Raw genomic sequence first — 20,639 nt, 5'->3', positions numbered from 1 at the left:
AGACACGGGCCTCCACCAGGTGCAGCTCAAGTAAAAACATGCGTTTATGTCACACAACCTTCGTGGTGGCTTTGGACTTTTCCCACGGCCGGCGGGGGCTCAGCACAGCCTGGGGCGCCGCACGCTCCCCTCAGCGAGCCCGCGCCCCGGGCCTGCGCTCACACGTCCGTCCGGGTCGGGGGGGGCACCCACCTCCCGGAAAACCGCGCTGGGCAGCCCGAGCCCCCCTGCCTTCTGCAGGCTCTAACCTGGAATTTAAATATGGCGGGTGTGCACAGGTGGGGTGAGCGGAACCCCAGCCTCAGATCCCCCCGAGTGTCCGGTGGCAGAGAAACGCCCTCAGCGAGGCTGCGCTGGGGCAACCGCGTGGCCCACGCCCGAGTCCGCGGAGCCCTTCTTTCTGTTGTCACGGCAGCGAGGGGCAAGGCCCCCCCTCAGAGAAGGTGACGAAGACCCGGCAGACAACCGGGCGCTCCCCGCCCTGGCCCGGGGAGCCCCAGGGACAGCCACCCGGCCCCCTGTGCAGGAGAGGCTCGGACGCCATGACCAGACGAGACGCTCAGCTCAGCAGCATGCACGCTATGCGCCTGTTTCTGAAAACCACCCGCAGCTCTAGGAGCTCCATCCGTCGTCTGGCGTGGTTGCAGCTCCCGCAGGCGCGAGGGTGGCTCGGGGCGGGGTCCTGCTAGGCGTCCTGGCTGCCGGCCTCGGGGGCAGGGGGCTGCCTGTCCCCAGAGAGGCTCTCCCAGTCCCTCTTCACCAGGACGTACAGCCTCATTGCCACCTGCGCGTCCTGGACCTGGGGGATGTGGGGCATCACTACGGCCATCCTGCCGGTGACCGGTGCGGCCACCCTCCCCGTCCATCCCGCAGCTCCTGAGTCCTGCTGCCAGACGTGGGGCAACAATGACCAGAGATGACAGCAGGGGTCCAGGGACGTAGCCCCCGGTCGGGGGGTGGGGGAGGACCCCACAGACGGGGAGGGACGGGCATGCTGGCTCACGAGGGGCCCCGGACGCCACACGACTTGGAAGGCAGACAGGAGGGTCGCGGGCCCAGACTGACGCCCAGAGGGCCAGGCTCTTCGGGCCCAGAGCCTCCCCCTCAGCCCCTGGGGGCCTGAGATCTAGACGGGCCTTTCTCTCCAACTACCGCACACCAGGAGCAGCCAGTGTGAAGTGCGTCTGCCAACATCGGGTGACGCTGCACCTTGCCCACGAGCTCAGCACGGCCCCCAACCCGCAGGCCATCACCCGTCACCCGTCACCCGCCCGGCATCTGGAGGCCTGTCACCCAGGATGCACTTACCGAACAGTGCTCCGCCTGCTGCACCTGAATCCCCAGGATTCTCTCTGCAAGCAGCTTCAGAGATGGCCGTCCACTCTGCCAGGAAGAGGGGAGCACGTCATCACGTCTGGGTGGGGCCTGGGCAGGAGGTTGGCCTGTCGAGGACCCGGGAGGGACGGTGCATCGCTGGCCCCGGACGGCCCTGCTCTTGGGGGGGGGGCCTCTGCCTCTGGAACACACACAACGTGCCTTCCGACCCGCGGCTGGGGGTGTGATCAGAGGAGAGTGGACGCACTGCCCTCAGCAGCACGAACTTTGGGTTGGCCAAGTCTTTTTTCTCTAAGATTCCTTTTCCTTTTTAAATGTCTAATTCTCCTGTGACTCTCGTTTATTTTTTCACTGTTTTTTTTTTGGCTGAACCATGCAGCATGCAGGATCTCAGTTTCCTGACCAGGGACTGAACCTGGACCCCCAGCAATGGAAGCGCCACGTCCCAACCACTGGACAAGTAGGAAAGTCCCTCCTCTTAGTTTTAAAGGTTAAAAGGGAAAACCAAACCAAACCCAACCCAAACACCTTTAACCAGGAAGCCAGCCTCCAGGGACCAGAACCCATGATCAGGTGAACCAGGTTTTCAGAGCCGCGTGGTCTCCGGTACCTTCACTTGGGTCCTGAAAGGCTTATACTTCTGAGTGTCCCGGATCTTCCTCTTCGGGTGGCCCAGAAACAGTGCCTGGAGGAGGAAGGTATGACGGGCGGTTTGGTGTTTGTCTGCAGAAAGGTGCCCCTTTCTCAGAGTCCCACACCTCACACACAGGCAGGACGAGGCACTGATGCGAGCCTGAGCTCCCGGGGGCGATTATCGCGGGACAGGGACGCTCAGCAGAGAGAACGCACGGACGGAAACACAGCCTTAGAGGTGGGGAAGACGGAGACCCAGTCACCAGGGAACCCGCGACCGTCTGTCCCGTACTTGAGTTTGTGTCACATACACACAGGGTGTCAGAGATGAAACGGGTCCCCCCACAACCTTGAGACAGGCCCAGGGGGGTGGAGGGCAAGTCTGCCCAGGCTACCAGGGCGGGGAGGGCGCAGGGGCTGAAGGGGGAGCCTGAGCCCTGGGGCCTCCGAGCTGAGAGCACCTGCTGCCCCAAGTTCCCATCCCAACGAGCGGGCCACCGTGGCCCGCGGCAGAGACCTGCCCGGCACAGGCCGAGCCGCACCCTCGGGGGCAGGAAGGGGCCCTGGGGGCTGGCCTGCCGCCCTCCGTGCTGGCCACCAGGGGCCAGCCTGTGAGACGGGGGCTGCCTGGGGTTTCGAAGGAACAGGGACCAGGGTGCCCCCGCCCGGGGAGGGGCTCTGCCCTGAGGAGTGGGGGCCGTCGCCGGGCGGGGCAGCAGCATCGGCCCCGGCTCTCACTGCGCGCGGCGCCTCCAACACCGCGGGGCACAGAGGCGCGGGCAGACACCTTGAGGTCGTTGTGCAGCGCGTGTCCGACCAGAATCCGGCCCTTGAGCAGGTCCGCAACTTCCCTCTGAACAACTTCAAACTCTTCTCCTGGAGCCACACATAGAAGGGGTTTCAGCACGGTGCTGAGAGCGAGCGCTCCTGCCCCGTCTGACTGGGGCCCTGGGTGGGTCAGGCCCTCAGAAGGGGGCGCCAACCCTGCTCGTGCCCTGGGGCTGCCCACCCGGCCCAGGCAGCACTGGCAGAGCCTGCGGCCGAGGAGTGGCCGGGCGGCCTCGTGGGCCGTCCTCGAGGACCCGAGAGGCGTGGATGGCAGCGACCACACGCCCAGAGGAGGTGGGGGGCCACGCCTCGAGCTCCTGCCCTCAGGATCCCTCCAGGCCCGATCTCAGGGCCCCGAGCACAGCTCGTCCAAGGGCAGACTCTACAGACCAGCCCCCTGGGTGTGTCCCAAGATGGGAACCTTAGGGAACCTGCGAGAACCCGCCCTGGCCAGGCCAGGCCCCTGCCGCCTGACCCGCCTCCCCAGGCCCGTCTGCACCTCCTAGCGGCCTTCCTCCAACACCCGCTCCATCCCCGCTGCCCAGTGCAGTTCGGGAACACTGGCCCGGTTGAAGGTCAGGTGACCAAAAGGCAGCCAGGCCAACATAAAGCCCGCCCACCCGGGAGGGCGGAGAGACCGCCGGGCTCCCGGGGACGTGCCCAGCTTAGCCACCCACCCTGCGCCAGGTCCGCGGGCCGGACCCCGCTGACCGCGGTCCTGTAGTCGGTCACTGGCTGGGTTGGCTTCACGTGCTTGTCGTACACGCACCTCCCGTGCTGGTTCACCAAGGACACGCGGGCCACGATGCTCTCCTCCCCCTTGGGGCCCACGCCCACCATCTCGCAGTCCATGGCTAAGGCTTTAGTCAGCCTGGGGGGGAACCAAAGCTCCAGGTTAACCTTGTGGGGCCTGGGACCCAGCTCCGCCACTCAGCAACATGCCGAGGACCGGGCTCAGCCAGACGCCGAGGCACCTGCCCTGAAGACCCCGCCGGACCCCCAAGGCTGAGCGCGTCCCATGGGGCCTGCGTACCCGCTGAAGGCCCGCTCCTTCACCAGCGTGACGCTGCTTTCGCCCTGACCCAGCTGCTTCCTCGCTATGCTGGCTGCCTCTGGGCCGATGGCCGCTTCGATGTCTGCTGGATCAACATCGTCAAACCAGATATCGTCTCTAAAAGACAGAGGGGAGAACGGGCTGAGCGTGGTGGCAAGTGTGGCGCGCTCTGAGGGCGCTCAGGCCCATGTGCCTGGCCGCTGGCCACAGTGATCACCTTGGCACTTGCCCGTCTAATTAAAAATGCACTCTATAGCTAGAATTCAGGAACCGCAGAGCAACACAGAGAACAGGAAACAGAAATACCTCCACCCCCACTCAGGTGTAACGGTTGCTAACACTTTCTTCTCAATGACGGAACAAACAGCTACCGGGCATTTGGGAACCACAGATGAACACGCTGCCAGGAGAATGGAGACTCAGACAGCCCTTGGTGCCCGCGGCGTCCCCGTGCCGAGCCTGCAGACAGGGACGCCCAGGCTGGGATGCACAGCCGCCGAGTCCTCTCCTCCGAGATGCACTGGCTGACCGGAAGGCCCTCTGGCCTCTGCCCCGACATGCTCCGCCCTCGCGGGACTGATCCCGACCACACCGCGGGAATCACTGAAACAACTGCAGTGCGTCGTCCGTCCCCTCCCCTCGGCTGCCCCTTCTCGATGGAGGGCCCAGCAGGGACCACTCTTTCCTAAGAGGGCGCCTGGCACTGGGACACACGGCAGGCCCTCAAACTCTGCTTCCTGAGACCTTCAGCCACTGTGTCCTCAACCCCCGGCGGCACGCAGCCAGGCGGACTTACAGACACTCCATCCCCTGCCGAGCCACTGAGAGGCAGCTGCTGACTGGGCTCCTGTGTGGGCGACACCCAGGCTTTTTTGAGTAAGCGCCTGGCACTGGGGCGGCATGGGAGCCTCACAGACCCAGCACAGGTGACCACGCTGTGGCTCAGGGCGCCTCAGGAACCTGCCCCAAAGCACCCAGCTGGCAAGACACGGGCATCGGTTTTGAACTCAAGTCTTTCTGGCTTTGGTGTTCATTCATTCCACAAGTCTTTCCTGAGGGCCCATGAGGTGCCAAGCCCTGTTCTGGGCCCTGGAGATATAGCAGCTATGGGACAGGGTCAGCCTTCGCTATGCCTACGTTCTAGGGGAATAGACTTACCCTAGGTTAATTCTAAATTACCTGAATTACCCACAAAGAAACCCACAGCCCCGGGGTAAGGTGACAGAGGGGCCACCAGCCTCAGCCTCCTTAGGGAGGCTGACTCGCCGTGACTGGGGAGGAGGCTGAGCCCAGCGGAGGCACAGGGAGGCCGTGTCCATCACCACGTCCTGCGGTGCTTACTCGGTGGGCGGGGCTGGAGGCAAGGGGGCAGTCGGCTCCCCAGCTTTCCGCTTCTTCTGTTTGATGCCGCCTTGCTGCGGAGACACGTCACCCCTGGTCCTTTTGCTGGCCCCCTTCTCCTTGGGCTGCGCCGGTATCTTCCAGCTCATCAGCAGTCCTGAGGGCCCAGAGGCCCCTTTGGCCTCGGGGTCTGTGTTTTCCATCCCCATCGCATCTCTCTTTGCTTTATCTGAAATCCAGTTTCTATTCTGTTGGACACACTGGGGCTGCTTTTTGGAATCCGTTTGAGAGTGAAGTAGAGGCTCTTGTGGGGTCTGTGATCTTTGTTTCAGCAGCTAAGAGAACCCAAAACAAAATACATAACATTGTAATTTGGAAATCACACACTGAAGACTGAAAAAAAAGCGTGTACGTGTCTAAAAGCAACTTGTTCCCATATTCATAGTTATTTTAGAGTTAACTGCTTCAGAGTTGGCGCACGGGGGCCACTTCCTTAGTCAGATTTCTTGGTTTGCTCCTGCTGTGAGGCTCTCAGGAAGAGATGGTCATGTCCAATGACACAGGGTGGACAGCCATGCCCCTGCTCCCCTCCAGGGAGGGCTGAGGTCTCCCAGCCCTGCGTCTTCGGTTAAGACCCTGCTATGCGGCAACCAGCTGAGCAAGAAGGCGGTTCCTACCCACCTGTTCCCGTAATGTTTAAAGAACAGGAGAAGTGCCTTTCTTGTATAAATTAGAGAAAATGTGGAGTTTCTTCTCACAATAAATATCCATCCCTCTGCTCGCTTCTTTTTGCTTTACTTTCTTGTGAGAAAGAGGCAGAGTCACAGCTCAGGAGGTCCGAGATCCCTGGGCTTGCCCGAGGGAATTCCACGGTCTGTGTGTCAGGACGGGAGAATGATCTGGACTCCCCCCTTAAGGTGCAGGTTAACAGTCTCAGAAGCCCTTCTCTGCTCTCCCACGTACCCACTCTGAGGCTCCGGGAGAGCTCTCAGGAGCGGCTGCAGAGACACCGTGAGGGTCAGCAGCAGCACACAGCGCCGACGCCCGCCCAGCCCCGCGCAACTGCGGCCCAGGAGCTGGCTGTGTGACCTTGGGCCCTGTCCCTTGACCCCTCCCAGTCTCCTCATCCAGAAAACAGCAGAAACAGCAGCAGTCAACTCCGGCGGAGGTGGAGACAATTTACAAGTGAAGCACAGCCGACAAACAGCACTCAGGAGATACTGACCGGTAAGTCTTGGCCCACTGAGGGCCCAGAAAGGCAAGGAAGTATAACGTGACATTACAAGCAGGGAGTTGGTGGGGGGTTGGCGTGTGGGGTCTGACTCCTGGTTCTGCTGACCTGGCTGCAACCTACTTAACCTTTCAGACCCATTTCCTCATCTGTAAAATGCAGACGCTAAAAGATCTGAGTCGGTTTCAGGTTAAATATGAACACATACAGCTCATCCCATCCAGCAGTGTCTGAAGCACATTTGAAGTGCTCAGTGATCAGCGGCAGTGGTCATGGATTAAGGGCCCAGTGTTACCAGAATTTCACGGCAAATAGATGGGGTAATAGTGGAAACAGTGACAGATTTTATTTTTTGGAGCTCCAAAATCACTGCAGATGGTGACTGCAGACACGAAATTAAAAGACACTCCTTGGAAAGAAAGCTATGACAAACCTAGATAGCATATTAAAGAGCAGAGATGTTACTTTGCCTACAAATGTCCATATGGTCAAAGCTATGGTTTTTCCAGTATATGTGGATGTGAGAGTTGGACCACAAAGAAAGCTGAGCGCTGAAAAATGGATGCTTCTGAACTGTGGTGTTGGAGAAGACTCTTGAGAGTCCCTTGGACTGCAAGGAGATCCAACCAGTCCATCCTAAAGGAGATCAGTCCTGGGTGTTCATTGGAAGGACTGATGCTGAAGCTGAAACTCCAGTATTTTGGCCACCTGATGCCAAAAACTGCCTCACTGGAAAAGACCCTGATACTGGAAAAACTGAAGGCGGGAGGAGGAGGGGACGAAAGAGGATGAGATGGTTGGATGGCATCACCCACTGGATGGACATGAGTTTGAGTGAACTCCGGGAGCTGGTGATGGACAGGGAGGCCCGGTGTGCTGCAGTCCATGGGGTCGCGGAGCGTCGGACACGACTGAGCGACTGAACTTAACTGTCAGCAGGACGCTGCGCATAGAGCCTCCGCCGTTCCGCAGCCCACGCTCTCCGGCCCCTGCGAGCGGCTCTGCTCCCCGCGTCCACTCCAGCCCGCGCGCCCCGGGACCCATACACCGCCCCCTCTCCGCCCGCGGGGCCCTCGCGCCCTTGCCTCCTGCAGCGCCTTCCAGTTTGGGGAAAAGTCCTCCGGGGCCTTTGGGGGCCGCACCGCGACCACTCCGGGGTCGTCCCCCGGCGTCCCGCCGGCTTCTCGCGCTTTGTTCCTCCAGACTCTTTTCTTCCGCTTCGGCTTCCTGACGGGCCCGGCCTCAGGCGCTGGGGCACGCGGGGCGCGCCGCCGCGCTTTCACCATCCCGGCCCCCGAGCCCGGTTCTGCCCGCTCGGACCCCGGAAGCCGCCAGGCACGCGTCCCCCTCACGTGGGCGCCGGGTTCCAGGAAGTGCTCGCTCTCTACCCAGCCGGGCTGGAAACCGGGCCTTAGCCTCTGGTTCCGCACCGCAGGGAGCAGGGCGGGCCTCCTCGACTGCTAAGGAGAAGGGCCGCCGCCCTGGTGAGCAGTGCACGCGGCTGTAGGCCCCGGGTCGGGTTGGAAGAAGCCCGGAATGTCTCTGAGGGCCGGCCCGGGGCCGAGAAAGGCGAGCGCCGGAAGGGGAGCGAGGGGACCGCCGTTGGTGTAGCACCGAGGCCGGGCCGGCGGGGCGCCCGGCAGGCGGCCGCCAGGGGGCGCTGGGCGGCTGGGCCCGGGAGCTGCGGGCGCGGAGCCGACGCCCGGTCCTGCGGGCCGCTGTCAGCCGGCCGCTGTCCCCACCCCGGCCAGTCTTGCCTCCGCGGCGGGGACACCGAGGCCCAGGGCCGGGAGGGGGGACGCCCGGTGGCACAGCCTGCTCTCCGCGGTCCAGCAGCATCCGGTAACAAGGATAAAGCGCTGCGGCAAGTGGTGTCTGTTAGGTTCGCTTCAGGTCAGTTGCCCGGTCGCGTTCAGCTCTCTGTGACCCCATGGACTGCAGCACGCCGGGCCTCCCTGCCCATCACCAACTCCCGGAGTTTACTCAGACTCATGTCCATGGAGTCGGTGATGCCATCCAGCCATCTCGTCCTCTGTCGTCCCCTTCTCCTCCCGCCCTCAATCCCTCCCAGCATCAGGGTCTTTTCAAATGAGTCAGCTCTCCGCATCAGGTGGCCAAAGTATTGGAGTTTCAGCTTCAGCATCAGTCCTTCCAATGAACACCCAGGACTGATCTCCTTTAGGATGGACTGGTTGGATCTCCTTGCAGTCCAAGGGACTCTCAAGAGTCTTCTCCAACATCACAGATCAAAGCATCCATTCTTCGGCTCTCAGCTTTATGGTTCGACTCTCACATCCATACATGACCACTGGAAAAACCATAGCTTTGACTAGGTGGACCTTTGTTGGCAAAGTAATGTCTCTGCTTTTTAATATGCTGTCTAGGTTGCTCATAACTTTTCTTCCAAGGAGAGAGAGTGTTGTATGTTATGTGATAATGGTGATGTCACTCACACCTCCTGCCTGGCTCTGACAACACCTGGAGGCCAGACCTGCATTTCCCCAAAGGTCCCATCCCCACCTCTGTACCTGTGCTGGGGGGCCTTCAGGGAAATTCAGATACCAAATCATCAATTTTGTATCCTAGCAACTCCCACCAAGATGAGAAAATGAGATGCTGTGGTAGAGACCAAGGAGGGTTAAGGCTGCCAAAGAACATGCAGGACGCCCAGAGAAACAGGAATTTCAGATAAAGAATAATTTTTACTATAATATGTTCCATATAATAGCTACAATACTGAGGGCATACTTGTTGCTTACTCGCTAGGTTGTGGCCCAACTCTTTCGACCCCGTAGACAGTAGCCCGCCAGGCTTCTCTTGTCCATGGGCTTTCCCAAGGCCAGAATACTGGAGTGGGTTGCCATTTCTTTCTCCTGAGGATCTTCCTGACCCAGGGATCCACCCACATCTCCTGCCTGGCAGGCAGATTCTTTATCACTGAGCCACCTGGGAAGCCCTGAGGGTATCGTTGTTGTTCAGTTGCTAAGTCGGTCCAACTTTTTTCAACTCCATGGATTGCAGCACACCAGGTTACCCTGTCCTACACCATCTCCCAGAGTTTGCTCAAACTCATATCTATTGAGTTGATGATGCCATCTGATCATCTCATCCTCTGTCGTCCCCTTCTCCTCTTGCGCTCAATTTTTCCCAACATCAGGGTGTTTTCCAAGGAGTTGGCTGTTTGCATCAGGTGGCCAAATTATTGGAGCTTCAGCTTCAGCATCAGTCCTTCCAATGAACACCCAGGACTGATCTCCTTTGGGACGGACTGGTTGGATCTCCTTGCAATCCAAGGGACTCTCAAGAGTCTTCTCCAACATCACAGTTTGAAACCATCATTTCTTTGGTGCTCAGACTTCTTTATGGTCCAACTCTCGCATCCTGTACATGACGACTGGAAAAACCATAGCTTTGACTCTATGGACCTTTGTCAGCAGTGATGTCTCTGCTTTTTAATACACTGTCTAGGTTTGTCATAGCTTTCCTTCCAAGGATGAGCGTCTTTTAATTTCATGACTGCAGTTACCATCCACAGTGATTTTGGAGCCCAAGAAAATAAAATCTGTCACTGCTTCCACTTTTTCCCCTTCTATTTGCCATGGAGTGATGGAACTGGATGCCATAATCTTAGTTTTATTTTTTAATTTATTTTTTTAATTGAAGAATGATTGCTTTACAGAATTTTGTTGTTTTTTTGTCAAACCTCAACATGAATCAGCCATAGGTATACACATCTGTCCCCTCCCTTTTGAACCTCCCTCCCATCTCCCTCCCCACCCCACCCCTCTAGGTTGACACAGAGCCCCTGTTTGAGTTTCCTGAGCCAGACAGCAAATTCCCGTTGGTTATCTGTTTTCCATATGGTGATGTAAGTTTCCATATTACTCTCTCCACACATCTCACCCTCTCCTCCCCCCTCCCCATGTCCATAAGTCTATTCTCTATGGCTGTTTCTCCGTTGCTGCCCTGCAAATAAATCATTCAGAACCATTTTTCTAGATTCTGTATATGTGCGTTAGAATACAATATTTATCTTTCTCTTTCTGACTCACTTCACCTGTTTAATAGGTTCTAGGTTCATCCCCTGCATCAGAACTTACTCAAATGCGTTCCTTTTTATGGCTGGGTAATAGTCCGTTGTGTGTATGCACCACAATTCCTTTATCCATTCATCTGTCGATGGGCGTCTAGGTTGCTTCCATGTTCTGGCTGTTGTAAGCAGTGCTGCAGTGAGCAATGGGGTACATGTGTGTTTTTAATCTTAGTTTTTTTTTGAATGTTGAATTTCAAGTCATCTTTATCACTCTCCTCATTCACCCTCATCAACAGGTCCTTTAGTTCCTCTTATTATCTGCTGTTAGAATGGTGTCATCTGCATATCTGAGGTTGTTGATGTTTCTCCAGCAATCTTGATTCCAGGTTGCGACTCATCCAGCCCAGCATTTTCCATGATGTACTCTGCATGTAAGTTAAATTAGCAGGGTGACAATATACAGCCTTGTTGTACTCCTTTCCCGATTTTGACCCAGTCCGTTGTTTCATGTCTGGTTCTAACTGTTGCTTCTTGTCTTGCATACCAGTTTCTCAGGACGCAGGTCAGGTGGCCTGGTATTCTCATCTCTTTACAGATTTTCCACAGTTTTTTGTGGCCCACACAGTCAAAGACTGTAGTGTAGTCAATGAAGCAGAACTCTCTTGCTTTTTCTATGATCCAACAGATGTTGGCGATGTGATCTCTGGTTTCTCTGCCTCTTCAAAACTCAGCTTAAACATCTGGAGTTCTCAGTTCACGTATTGCTGAAGCCTAGCTTGAGGGATTTTGAGTGTTACCTTGCTAGTGTGTGAGATGAGTGCAACTGTGCGGTAGTTTGAGCATTCTTTGGCATTGCCTTTCTTTGGGATTAGAATGAAAACTGACCTTTTCTAGTCCTGTGACCACTGCTGAGTTTTCCAAATTTGTTGGCATATTGAGTGCAGCACTTTCACAGCATCATCTTTTACCATTTGAAATACCTCAACTGGAATTCATCACCTCCACTAGATTTATTCATAGTGATGCTTCCTAAGGCCCACTTGACTTTGCATTCCAGGATGTCTGGTTCTAGGTGAGTGATCACACCATCGTGGTTATCTGGGTCATTAAGACCTTATTTACAGAACTTTTATACAGTGGAAGTGAGAAATAGATTTAAGGGACTAGATCTGATAGAGTGCCTGATACTATGGACAGAGGTTTGTGACGTTGTACAGGAGACAGGGATCAAGACCATCCCCAAGAAAAAGAAATGCAAAAAAGCAAAAAGGCTGTCTGAGGAGGCCTTACAAATAGCTGTGAAAAGAAGAGAAGTGAAAAGCAAAGGAGAAAAGGAAAGATACACCCATTTGAATGCAGAGTTCCAGAGAATAGCAAGGAGAGCTAAGACAGCCTTCCTTAGTGATCAGTGCAAAGAAATAGAGAAAAACAATAGAATGGGAAAGACTAGAGATCTCTTCAAGAAAATTAGAGATACCAAGGGAACATTTCATGCAAAGATAGGCTCAATAAAGGACAGAAATGTTATGGACCTAACAGAAGCAGAAGATATTAAGAAGAGGTGGCAAGAATACACAGAACTATACAAAAAAGATCTTCACGACCCAGATAATCACGATGGTGTGATCACTCACCTAGAGCCAGACATCCTGGAGTGAGAAGTCAAGTGGGTCTTAGAAAGCATCACTACGAACAAAGCTAGTGGAGGTGATGGAATTCCAGTTGAGCTATTTCAAATCCTAAAAGATGATGCTGTGAAAGTGCTGCACTCAATATGCCAACAAATTTGGAAAACTCAGCAGTGGCCACAGGACTGGAAAAGGTCCGTTTTCATTCCAATCCCAAAGAAAGGCAATGTCAAAGAATGGTCAAACTACTGCACAATTGCACTCATCTCACACGCTAGTAAAGCAATGCTCAAAATTCTCCAAGCCAGGCTTCAGAAATATGTGAACCATGAACTTTCAGATGTTCAAGCTGGTTTTAGAAAAGGCAGAGGAACCAGAGATCAAATTGCCAACATCCACTGGATCATTGAAAAAGCAAGAGAGTTCCAGAAAAACATCTATTTCTGCTTTATTGACTATGCCAAAGCCTTTGACTGTGTGATCACAATAAACTGTGGGAAATTCTGAAAGAGATGGGAATACCAGAGAAACCTGTATGCAGGTCAGGAAGCAACAGTTAGAACTGGACATGGAACAACAGACTCATTCCAAATAGGAAAAGGAGTACGTCGAGGCTGTATATTGTCACCCTGCTTATTTAACTTATATGCCGAGTACTTCATGAGAAACACTGGGCTGGATGAAGCACAAGCTGGAATCAAGATTGCCAGGAGAAATATCAATAACTTCAAATATGCAGATGACACCACCCTTATGGCAGAAAGTGAAGAACTAAATAGCCTCTTGATGAAAGTGAAAGAGGAGAGTGAAAAAGTTGGCTTAAATCTCAACATTCAGAAAACTAAGATCATGGCACCCGGTCCCATCACTTCCTGGCAAATAGATGGGGAAACAGTGGAAACAGTGGCTGACTTTATTTTTTGGGACTCCAAAATCAGTGCATATGGTAACTGCAGCCATGAAATTAAAAGACGCTTACTCCTTGGAAGGAAAGTTATGAGCAACCTAGACAGCATATTAAAAAGCAGAGACATTACTTTGTCAATAAAGATCCGCCTAGTCAAGGCTGTGGTTTTTCTAGGAGTCATGTATGGATGTGAGAGTTGGACTATAAAGAAAGCTGAGCACGGAAGAATTGATGCTTTTGAACTGTGGTGTTGGGGAAGACTCTTGAGAGTCCCTTGGACTGCAAGGAGATCCAACCAGTCCATCCTAAAGGAGATCAGTCCTGGGTGTTCATTGGAAGGACTGATGCTGAAGCTGAAACTCCAATACTTTGGCCACCTGATGGGAAGAACTGACTCATTTGAAAAGACCCTGATGCTGAGAAGGATTGAAGGCAGGAGGAGAAGGGGCCGACAGAGGATGAGATGGTTGGATGGCATCACCGACTCAATGGACATGAGGTTGAGTAAACTCCGGGAGTTTGTGATGAACAGGGAGGTCTGGCATGCTGTGGTCCATGGGGTCACAAAGAGTCAGACTACTGAGCGAATGAACTGAACTGAAGACCTTTTTTATATAGTTATTCTGTGTATTTTTGTCACCTCTTCTTAATTTTTTCTGCTTTTGTTAGGTCCTTGCTGTTTCTGTTGTTTATTGAGCCCATCTTTGCGTGAAATGTCCCCTTGGTAGCTCTCATTTTCTTGAGGAGATCTCTAGTCTTTCCCTTTTTGCCGTTTTCTTTTATTACTTTGCATTGTTCACTTAAGAAGGCTTTCTTATTTCTCCTTGCTCTTCTCTGGAACTCTGCATTCATTTGGATAGATGTTTCCCTTTCTCCCTTGCCTTTTGCTTCTCTTTTCTCAGCTATCTGTAAGACATCCTTGGACAACCACTTTGCCTTCTTGCATTTACTGTCACCCTTACACCAGAAAAATAAAAAAATTCCAATGTTTATCTGAAATTCAAATTCCACTGCTGTCCTGACTTTTTGTTTTCCTAAATGTGGCACCCCTTGTGGGTGAAGGGGTATTTAGACGGTGCCTTAAAGAAGGTGACGTTTTAGCTGAAACCGGACTGGGAAGCCCAGAGGTGAGAGGGAGGAGCAGAACCTGGAACTGTTTGAGGGATGGAAGGCAAGCTGGGGGTGGGGGGGGCGTGTAGTTAGAGGTCCGTGAGCACAGGGGGAGGGCTGGCAGGGGCCAGACCGCGAATCACAAGGCCTGGAGGCTCGGTGGGCACGTCGTCCTAAGGGCAGAGCTGGGCCTGAGGACGTGGTATGGGACCGGGGAGGAAGAGGCCGAGGGGCCAGGTGGGGAGCCCCGTCCAGATCCCAGCCCAGGTCGATGAGATGGCCGGACGAGCACCCTGTGTCAGTTTGGGTCTCGGGATGCATTCCCAGAGATGGAGTCAGGTGTGCGCACCACCCACTGGGTGGGATGCCCGTGGCAGATAAAGGGGGCAGGCTCAGACCACTCCTGACGCCTGTGACAGGAAGCAGACCGGCCCAGATGGACGGGCAGGTGCCCCCAGCGTAGTGGGACTCGGAAGGGCTGAGGTGGGCATGGACCGGGGTGGGGGCGGACCCCCCTCCCTTGTTAGCCCCTGGCTCAGCCGGGGAAGGCGTCCTGGAGGCAGGAGGGAGTGGGGCACACGTTCTCGAGAATCTCCCAGGGAGCCTGTGACACCGGGGCGGGTGTCCCCAGCCTGGTGCTGTGAGCCGCTGCCGCCGGGTGCAGACACAGACCAGGCAGCGGCGAGAGGGAGGGAGTGAGATGCGGGTGGGTGCGCAGAGTGTCCCCAGGGGAGCGGCAGCCACACCGCTGGGAGATGAATCCCACCGTTTCCCCCCACCCCATCCCCGACCCCAGCCCCGTGTTCTCAGGGACGGGCCGGGTGGCCATCCTCTGAGTCAGGGCCCAGCCCCGCGCACGCACGGCCAGGAGGAGCCAGCAGGCCGCCCTGTCCCCCCAGCGCCTGCCCTGGGAGGAAGCGCCCTCGAGTAAACCCAGCCTCCTGGTCCAGCCCCGCGGGCCCGCCTGCCCGGCACTCCAGGATTCCCGCAGATCATCGCAGGCAGCATGGCTCCCTCTGCACGGGGGACCCTCACTTCTGCGCTCTTCCTCCTGAGCTGCTGGGCGCTCCCTGATCCCCGGCAGGTGGGTGGGCCCGCAGGGCCACGGTGCTGGGGGAGCCCGGGAGCTGGGCATCCAGACTCTTCTGGGGCTGAGGGCTGGGTCCCCTGGGGGCGAGGGTGCCCAACAGCGCTTGGGCAGAGGGGGAGGAAGTCTGAACTCGGGGTTCAGGGGACGAATTGGGCTCCCTGGAGATGGAGTTGGCCTCAGTGCTGCGTGCCCGATGGTGAGGGGCGGACGCCGTCCGCGCCGGGCTGAGGGGCTTGTCCCCCTCCATCCAGGGCCCCTCCCTCCCCGCTCAGCCTGCTCCTTGTCTTGCCCGGCCCCCACCTCCCCTCCCTGTGTCCTCTCACTCCTCACAGCAGTTTCTGTGGGCCCTGGAGCCGGGGGACGTGACCTCTCACTTTGGCCCCGAAGCTGCCTTTGAAGGTACGCGCCCTGGCAGCCCCCTTGCAACGGGGGTTTCTCAGAGCCCACGGCGGGGGTGGGGGGAGGCAGGGGCATCTCACCACTGAGACAGGGGGCCGGCTCTTTGGAGGCTCTGCTGGGAGGAAGTCAGAGGCGCCGCTGTCGCTCTTAATTAATTCTGGTCCTCTCTGCCAAGTTGATAAAGACTGGTCCGGGTGTTCTGGGCGAGCTGGGATTCTGACCCTGGGATTCTATTCACTATCTCGAGGCAGCGGTCACTCATTAGCGGGTCTCTCCCGCCCCCGAGCCTTGCCCGGGCCGACCGGCGCAGGAAGTCTGCGGGTTTCTGGCCAGGATGTAAGCATTTATGTTTTCCGTGAGAAGCAAGATGGGCACAGGGTCGTGCTCCGGCCAGAGCCTTTTCCCATTCTTCCTGGGCCGTGACCGCGGGCATCTCTGTGGTGCCTGCCCCCCTTCCGACGAGGACCACCGGGGACTTTGATTCAGAGGCTGATGGGGACCAGGGGCAGGGCGGGCGAGTGGTCAGGGGTCGGAGGGTAGAGAGTGAGGGGTGTCCCGCTCGTGACTGCTCTGGGATCGGGGTCAGGTGCCTGGCGCCGGGCTGGTGGGCCAGTGGGGACCCCTGAGAGGACCTGGAGAGCCGAGCAGGGGTGAGCACGGGGCCTCCTGTCTCCCGCAGTGCCCCCGTTCGACGTGGCCCCCCGGCCTGCGTCTGCGAGCACAAGGACGAGGGTGGGCCGGCGGGGCTGCCCTGCAGGGCCCCACGCGGCTCCCTGGCAGCCCTGGGCCGGCTCTTCTCCTTCCGCTGCCGGCCTGAGCTGGGCCTGCTGGCCGCCTCCTTCACCAGCTAGCGCGTGCTCAGTGCCTCCCTGCGGCTGCTGAGGGGGCCTCCCCACCCCTGCCTCACGGGAGGCCGGGCCCTGCTGGCCCCGGGCACAGCGGCCAGGCTCACCTACTACTCGGGCCTCGTGGTGAGTGGGCGCCCGGGCTGGCTGGGGGGACACCATGGGGCAAACGTGTCCCCCAGCCCCCAGATGCAAGAGCAAGACCGCTTGGATCTTAGCCAGACTCTGACCCAGTTGAGGGCCTGCTCCTCGGAGGCTCAGAGAAGCCGCTGAGTTCCCTCGGGCCACCCAGCTAGCAGGGGACAGAGCTGAGTGCAGGCCCGGGGCACGGGGAACGGAAAGAGCGTGGGCTTTGCAGTCAGAGCTGAGTTCGGGCTCAGCTGTGCCCCTTTGTGCAGCTGGCCCGCGGCCGGCCCCTCCGCTGAACCCGTGTTGTCACAGAGGTATGGTGAAGGCGGCACCGGCCTTCTGGGGGGCTGTGGGGACTGGTGTCGTGCGTTGTCATGAAGTGTCTCTCGGTGAGCAGAGCCACTGATATCACTACAACCCCCGCCCCCCGCCCCCCGCCGCTAGGTTCCCGGGCTGGGTGGTCCAGCCTGGGCCGAGACAGGGGGCACTCGCGGTCCCCCTGGTGACAGGCAGCGCTGTCCGTTAGCGCGGGCCTAGAGCGGCCCTAGAGACCCCCTCCCTCCTTGCCCGTGGTCTTCACCAGGCCCTGCAGTCTGGGGCCTGAAGCCTGAGCACGTGACGGGGAACGGGCACCTGGCGTGGGGGCTGGCGGCAGGTGGCAGTCAGTGGGTGCAGCCCCAGAGGGCACAGGTCCCCCGCTGTCCCCCACAGATGGGCTCTTGGACCTTAGACTCGGGGAGGAGTCCTGGGGAGACCCAGGGCCAGCCCGTGCCCGGGGCTGGGACGGCCCAGCGAGGCCCTTCCCTGAATGCACAGGAGAAGGGCTGGTAGACCAGATGGCTCTCTGTCCTCCAAGAGGGTGATGTCCTGGTGGGTGCAGACAGGTTCTACATCCAGCCATAGAGGAGGCAGCACCGGGCGCTGGTGCATCCCTGGGGGGGAGCACAGCCCCACCTGATCCACAGGCCCACCCCCGGGCCCCCACCGCTGCAGGTACAGCTCCTGGAGGGGGAGGGGGCTGTGGGCAGGGTCGACTCTAGGGGAGGGACCAGCTCTCCTGATGTCTGGGGTCGGAGCGGCCGAGCTCCGCGAGCCGCCTTCATGAGCATGCAGGGTGTCCCCTGAGCCCACGGGACAGGCCAGGGGAGTGTATGGCCACCAGCCCTGCCCTCAGACCATCTGCTCGGCGGACACGGAGACCTCCTGCCTCTGAACAGCCGTTCACCGTCTACAAAGCGCGTTCACTGACGTGGGCCTTGGAGCCTTGGGCCCTGGGTCAGAGGTCACTGGTAGTTCCCACGCTGCAGATGGGAACCCAGAGGCCCAGAGATGAGAAGTGGCCGCTGCAAGCCTACGCAACGACTGCCGGGCACAGCCAGGGCGGGAGTTGGCCCTGTTGCCCCCAGGCCTGCTCGTGCCTTCCCCAGGCTGCATCTGCTGCAAGCAGGGTGGGCTCCTGGGCTTTTCTTACCATCCCGGGGCGACCTCGTTCTCCAGTGCGCCCACCGTGGGGCTTTGGGGTGACCAGAAGGACGTAGAATCCACACCGTAGCTGACTCCTGGGCCTTGCACTGCCCTGCATGCCCGGTCAGCCCGGGGTGGGGGATGAAGTATCTCCACCCGAGACAGCCGTCCTCCCAAGACCTGGCCACCTCTCTCCTGCGAGCCGGCCAAGCCGTCTATTCTAACAGTCACAGCGTGAGTGACGTGTGAGAGCTTGGGACCTCCCACTCCCTGCCCGAGGGGGGCAGAGACGTCCTAACTCAGTCAGTGGCTGTCCGAGGGAACAAAACCACGGGCGCTGAGAAGCCAGCTCTAGGAGGGCCAGTGTGGAGCTGCTCACTCAGCCCTGCAAACAGGTTACAGCTAGCAAAGGAGGATAGGGGAGTAGATCAGGAGCTTGAGATTAGTATATACACACTACTACATATAAAATGGTATAGTGGTAAAGAATCCGCCTGCCAGTGCAGGAGATGCAAGAGACTTGGGTTGTATCCCTGGGTTGGGAAGATCTCCTGGAGGAGGAAATGGCAACTCACTCCGGTATTCTTGCCTGGAAAATCTCACGGACAGAGGAACCTGGCAGGCTGCGGTCTGTGGGGTTGCAAAGGGTCAGACATGACTGAATACACACACACACATGCACACTAGATAAACAAGGTCCTACTTATAGCACAGGGAACTCTACTCAACTGCTAAATTTTTTTTTAATAACCTAAAAGGGAAACGAATCTGAAAAAGGACACATACACATGTGTGTGTGTTTATACATGGCGCAGTGCTGAAGAATCCCCCTGCCAAGCAGGACGCTCCAGTTCGATCACTGGGTCGGGAAGATCCCCTGGAGGAGGGCATAGCAACCCGCTCCCGTGATCTTGCCTGGAGAATCCCATGGACAGAGGCGCCTGGCGGGCTACAGTCCATGGGGCTGCAGAGTCAGGCATGGCTTAACAACTGAGCATGCACACACACGCACACACACACTTAACTGCGTCACCGTGGCGTACACCTGAAACTAACACATTATTAGTTACTATATGTCAGTTAATTAACTAACTAAAAAACTGCTTAGCAAATTAATGATTAGAAAAGAACTAGGCTGACTCAGTCTCCCTGTGCCAGAGGCAGCTCCCCGCGAGAAAGCTGAGGCCGGGGCCCGCCAGCTCCCCCCTCCCCACCGTGGATGGCACAGGGGGGCTTCCCACCACCGTGTCTCCGAGCCTGGGAGCCCAGGGGGTGGCGAGGCCTGGCCATGGGGGGCCCTGAGGTCAGCTGACCAGAGCCCCGTTTCACCCGCTTTCCGGGACCCTGGCTCTCAGCCCTGCCCACTCCTTCACCAGGCCGCTCCGCTGCCCCTCGCCTCCGGAGACGGGCTGCCGGGAACGTCCTGCACCTGGAGCTGCTGGTGGCCGCGGGTCCCGACGTCCACCAGGCCCACGGGGAGGACACAGAGCGCTACGTGCTCACCAACCTCAACATGGTGAGACCTCGCGTCAAGCGGGCGCAGTGGGCAGTGCTGACCGGGGGCGGGCTCGGGGGCCCGGGGGCGGCGGGCGCAGTGGGCAGTGCCGACCGGGGGCGGGCTCGGGGGCCTGGGGGGCAGCAGTGGTCCTTGGAGACCGCCGCTGGCCCATCCGTGGGAGCCTGTGGAGTCAGCGTCCCGCACCCGGGCTTGTGCACAATGTCCGTGGGCTGGCTTATCTGGTGGGTTGAACTCGGGGTAAGCCTGAGGCTGGGGTCACATCTGAGGCTTAGGGTCCTAGGATGGGGAGAGGTGTGATCTGTTCTTATCCCCTCCACAGCTGGCAGTACAACCTCCAGCCTCTTGCTCCTGGGTCCCTGTGGTCCGGGACCCTCAAGCCTGGCCTCTCCCCCAACGTCCCTTCGACCTGGGGACACCTCAGCTCACACTGCCTAGTAGTGGGCACCCTTCTTGCAGACACCCCCATTTGGGATGGGCTCCCCTTCACTTGACTTCTGGGGTAACGGTGGGGGCAGGACGCACAGCTCCCACTGATTATTATCTCAGAGACAAAGAGGCAGCATAGAAACAGGTGGCCCAAAGCTGGTGATCACATCCCCGCTGGGGCTGGGCCATGCCGGAGCGCATTTGCTTGTAAATACACAGAAACACACGTGTTCTAGGCAGCCAGGTATATTTCCACAAACCTTAGGAGATCAATACCACTGCTGGCAGCACCAGGGCCCGAGTTGCTCCCCTGGTAAGTGGACCCTGGAGGGCGGGCGGCATCAGAAGGTGGGGTCCTTGGCATCACCATGTTCCCAGCCTTAGGTGTGCCCGGCTGTCTTGGACCAAAGGAAAGGATTCTCCCACTCTCAGAGCCCCAGGCCCTCCGAGCCCTCTCTTCTCTCAGATGTTCTCTGGGGTTCCCACCCTGCATGGAGGCTGGGTGCCAGGGGTCATACCCCTGGGGTCCCAACCCCTGGAGAAGCTGGCTCAAGTCCAGGACAAGCCAGCTTGGGCTTCCAACTGCCAGCCCCAGAGGTGGAAAATATTCCCTCTAAGTCACTTGAAAGCTCTGTTTTCAAGCTTTGGGCGGGGCGGGGTGGGAGGC

The 20,639-nt window shown here is 57.8% G+C and overlaps 2 protein-coding genes across 2 annotated transcripts in view; one reads left to right on the top strand and one right to left on the bottom strand.

Moving 5' to 3' along the window:
- Positions 1-26: 26 nt before the first annotated feature.
- On the bottom strand, positions 27-7,764 carry REXO4 (REX4 homolog, 3'-5' exonuclease). Its single transcript, XM_065928117.1, has 8 exons — positions 7,508-7,764; positions 5,192-5,526; positions 3,830-3,967; positions 3,474-3,667; positions 2,756-2,844; positions 1,946-2,020; positions 1,309-1,383; positions 27-799 (listed from the first exon to the last, which is right to left on the bottom strand). The coding sequence occupies exons 1-8, from the start codon at positions 7,706-7,708 to the stop codon at positions 686-688; spliced, it is 1,221 nt and encodes a 406-aa protein (XP_065784189.1). The 5' UTR covers positions 7,709-7,764; the 3' UTR covers positions 27-685.
- A 9,115-nt stretch (positions 7,765-16,879) lies between these two features.
- The window catches only part of ADAMTS13 (ADAM metallopeptidase with thrombospondin type 1 motif 13), a 28,913-nt gene continuing 25,153 nt past the window's right edge, over positions 16,880-20,639 (top strand). Inside the window, 3 exon segments of the mRNA XM_065928716.1 lie at positions 16,880-16,952; positions 17,147-17,224; positions 19,404-19,543. Coding sequence (XP_065784788.1) covers positions 16,880-16,952; positions 17,147-17,224; positions 19,404-19,543 — 291 coding nt within the window.

Source organism: Muntiacus reevesi, chromosome 3, assembly GCF_963930625.1.
Source record: "Muntiacus reevesi chromosome 3, mMunRee1.1, whole genome shotgun sequence".
NCBI classification, from domain to species: Eukaryota; Metazoa; Chordata; class Mammalia; order Artiodactyla; family Cervidae; genus Muntiacus; species Muntiacus reevesi.
This window is presented reverse-complemented; position numbering and strand designations above follow the sequence as displayed.